We start from the raw sequence: 2,980 nt of genomic DNA, 5'->3' as shown, positions 1-2,980 counted from the left end.
GACTCCGTCGTTTCCCGGTTAAGCTTCGCCGGTTTAGTTTCGTCGTTTCCCAGATCTGGTTTATTGTCTCCATCATCTCCGTCTTTCTCCTCCTCCTCCTCCTCTAATTTCTTAACTTTTAACTGAAGCGACCTAATCAAAATAACAACAACAACAACAGAAAAAAAATAAAAATTAAAATCGTAAAATATTAAAAAGAGAAAAAAAAAAAAAAATCAGATCCAGCGGCGGAGAAATAGAGACGTCTCNAATTTTTTTTTTTTTTTTTTTTTTTGTAAATCCGAGTGGTCCCTACCAAATTGGACAATGTGTGGGATAAATTTCACAAAATATTATTGGTCGTCCTTGAAAATTCTTTAGGGGGAAGAAGGAGAAGAAATTAAAAAAAAAAAAAAAAAATCTTCTCATTAAAACGTATAATAATGCTGCCAAAAGATAAAAACATAGAAAGATATAATGACTAATGAGAGTTTAAAACTAATGCATAGCCAATCATTCTTTCTTACTCGAAACAAAATAAGTTTTCTATTTAATTGGCTAGAAATAAGTTAATAAGTTCCTACTAAAAGAAACATATATTTTAGCTAGAGTATAAAAAAAAAAAAACACATTAGGTTTGACTATATATAGGCCTGAATTCTAAGTATAATGTAGATACTTCTTTTAGAGTAAAATTATCTTCTAAATACTCTATTATAAGTCTTATTAAGAAAGCAATATTACAGTATCAATACTATGCAACACATAACATTTATTATGGAAATTTTCAGACTAATTGTTGTCAAAAAAGCAATAGTTTCTAGTTAATTTACGCAATGTTTCAAATAACGTTGGAAAACGACGACAAACAAACAAAACGTTGGAAAACAAGATTAAAAATTTGTAATTATACGTCTAATTATAAGAAAATGAAATGTAATTATGTGTTTAACTTGTAATCTTTATTACCAAAATATATTTTTAAAAAATTCGAGGAAAAATAAGGAAATGCTTACCTGGCTCCTAAGACGGGATTCGAACACGGAACCACGAGGATGAGACCGGATCAGCTTAATGATATCTATCAACGGCTGTGATTTATAGCCGGCCGATTTGATCTCACCGCCACCTCCGCCGCTTCTGTATTTCTTCTGTCCTTTCCTCTTTCCATGACCAGTGGACGTTCCCGATTCATCTAACTCTCCCGAGTTACTCATTTCCGATCTTTTACTAACCGTTCTTTCTTCTTCTTCCTCCTCCTCCTCCTTCGGCGCCGCCGTCTTGTTAACCGGATCGGGATCTACCATTTTATCTCCGTCGTGATCGGCGAGTTTATCGACGGAGGCTGTAGAGTTGGACTCGTTCATCGACCGATTGTCGTCCCGGTCCGACTCCGTCGTTTCCCGGTTAAGCTTCGCCGGTTTAGTTTCGTCGTTTCCCAGATCTGGTTTATTGTCTCCATCATCTCCGTCTTTCTCCTCCTCCTCCTCCTCTAATTTCTTAACTTTTAACTGAAGCGACCTAATCAAAATAACAACAACAACAACAGAAAAAAAATAAAAATTAAAATCGTAAAATATTAAAAAGAGAAAAAAAAAAAAAAATCAGATCCAGCGGCGGAGAAATAGAGACGTCTCCTCCGTACAATATAGAGTCGTCACGTCGTTGAACCTCTCGCCGGAGCTCTGCAACATGAAGACTCCGTAACTGGTCGAGCCAAGGGATTTCACCGACTTCATCATCCTCCTCCGCCGCCGCTTCTCTGTTTCCTTCACCGCCGTCGACGGAATCTTTGAACCTACGTTTGAGATCTTGATACTTAAGCCTGCAATTGACGGCGGAGGCGATGAGAGAACTCCGGGAACGAGACTGAACATCTTTAGCGACGGAGTCCCAATCGGTAAAAGCATGACGCTTAACGGCGCATGTTAACACCAACTCCTCCCACGTTCCCCATACTTGACTGATCTGATTGGTATCACAGTTATNCTGTGATTTATAGCCGGCCGATTTGATCTCACCGCCACCTCCGCCGCTTCTGTATTTCTTCTGTCCTTTCCTCTTTCCATGACCAGTGGACGTTCCCGATTCATCTAACTCTCCCGAGTTACTCATTTCCGATCTTTTACTAACCGTTCTTTCTTCTTCTTCCTCCTCCTCCTCCTTCGGCGCCGCCGTCTTGTTAACCGGATCGGGATCTACCATTTTATCTCCGTCGTGATCGGCGAGTTTATCGACGGAGGCTGTAGAGTTGGACTCGTTCATCGACCGATTGTCGTCCCGGTCCGACTCCGTCGTTTCCCGGTTAAGCTTCGCCGGTTTAGTTTCGTCGTTTCCCAGATCTGGTTTATTGTCTCCATCATCTCCGTCTTTCTCCTCCTCCTCCTCCTCTAATTTCTTAACTTTTAACTGAAGCGACCTAATCAAAATAACAACAACAACAACAGAAAAAAAATAAAAATTAAAATCGTAAAATATTAAAAAGAGAAAAAAAAAAAAAAATCAGATCCAGCGGCGGAGAAATAGAGACGTCTCCTCCGTACAATATAGAGTCGTCACGTCGTTGAACCTCTCGCCGGAGCTCTGCAACATGAAGACTCCGTAACTGGTCGAGCCAAGGGATTTCACCGACTTCATCATCCTCCTCCGCCGCCGCTTCTCTGTTTCCTTCACCGCCGTCGACGGAATCTTTGAACCTACGTTTGAGATCTTGATACTTAAGCCTGCAATTGACGGCGGAGGCGATGAGAGAACTCCGGGAACGAGACTGAACATCTTTAGCGACGGAGTCCCAATCGGTAAAAGCATGACGCTTAACGGCGCATGTTAACACCAACTCCTCCCACGTTCCCCATACTTGACTGATCTGATTGATATCACAGTTATCGTCTCCGTCTCCGTCTCCGATACGATTGTTATCAAATCCACTACAACTGTTAATATTGTTAGTATCGTCGTCGTCGTTCATGCCGTTCGATATCACTGTTTCTTGTTCTTCTTC

General features: G+C 40.8%; 1 protein-coding gene across 1 annotated transcript in view; it reads right to left on the bottom strand.

The window, feature by feature from the left end:
• The window catches only part of LOC104788279 (transcriptional regulator ATRX-like), a 6,984-nt gene extending 4,010 nt beyond the window's left edge, over nt 1-2,974 (bottom strand). The window contains exons 1-3 of the mRNA XM_019246177.1: nt 2,523-2,974; nt 1,625-2,398; nt 996-1,500 (exon numbers count right to left, since the gene is read on the bottom strand). Of these exons, the coding sequence (XP_019101722.1) occupies nt 996-1,500; nt 1,625-2,398; nt 2,523-2,947 (1,704 nt within the window). The 5' untranslated portion in view covers nt 2,948-2,974. The remainder of the gene's footprint in view (nt 1-995; nt 1,501-1,624; nt 2,399-2,522) is intronic.

The sequence above is a fragment of the Camelina sativa genome, chromosome 5, assembly GCF_000633955.1.
Source record: "Camelina sativa cultivar DH55 chromosome 5, Cs, whole genome shotgun sequence".
Lineage (NCBI taxonomy): Eukaryota > Viridiplantae > Streptophyta > Magnoliopsida > Brassicales > Brassicaceae > Camelina > Camelina sativa.
The sequence above is the reverse complement of the archived record's forward strand: the minus strand, read 5'-3'. Positions and strand labels throughout refer to the sequence as shown.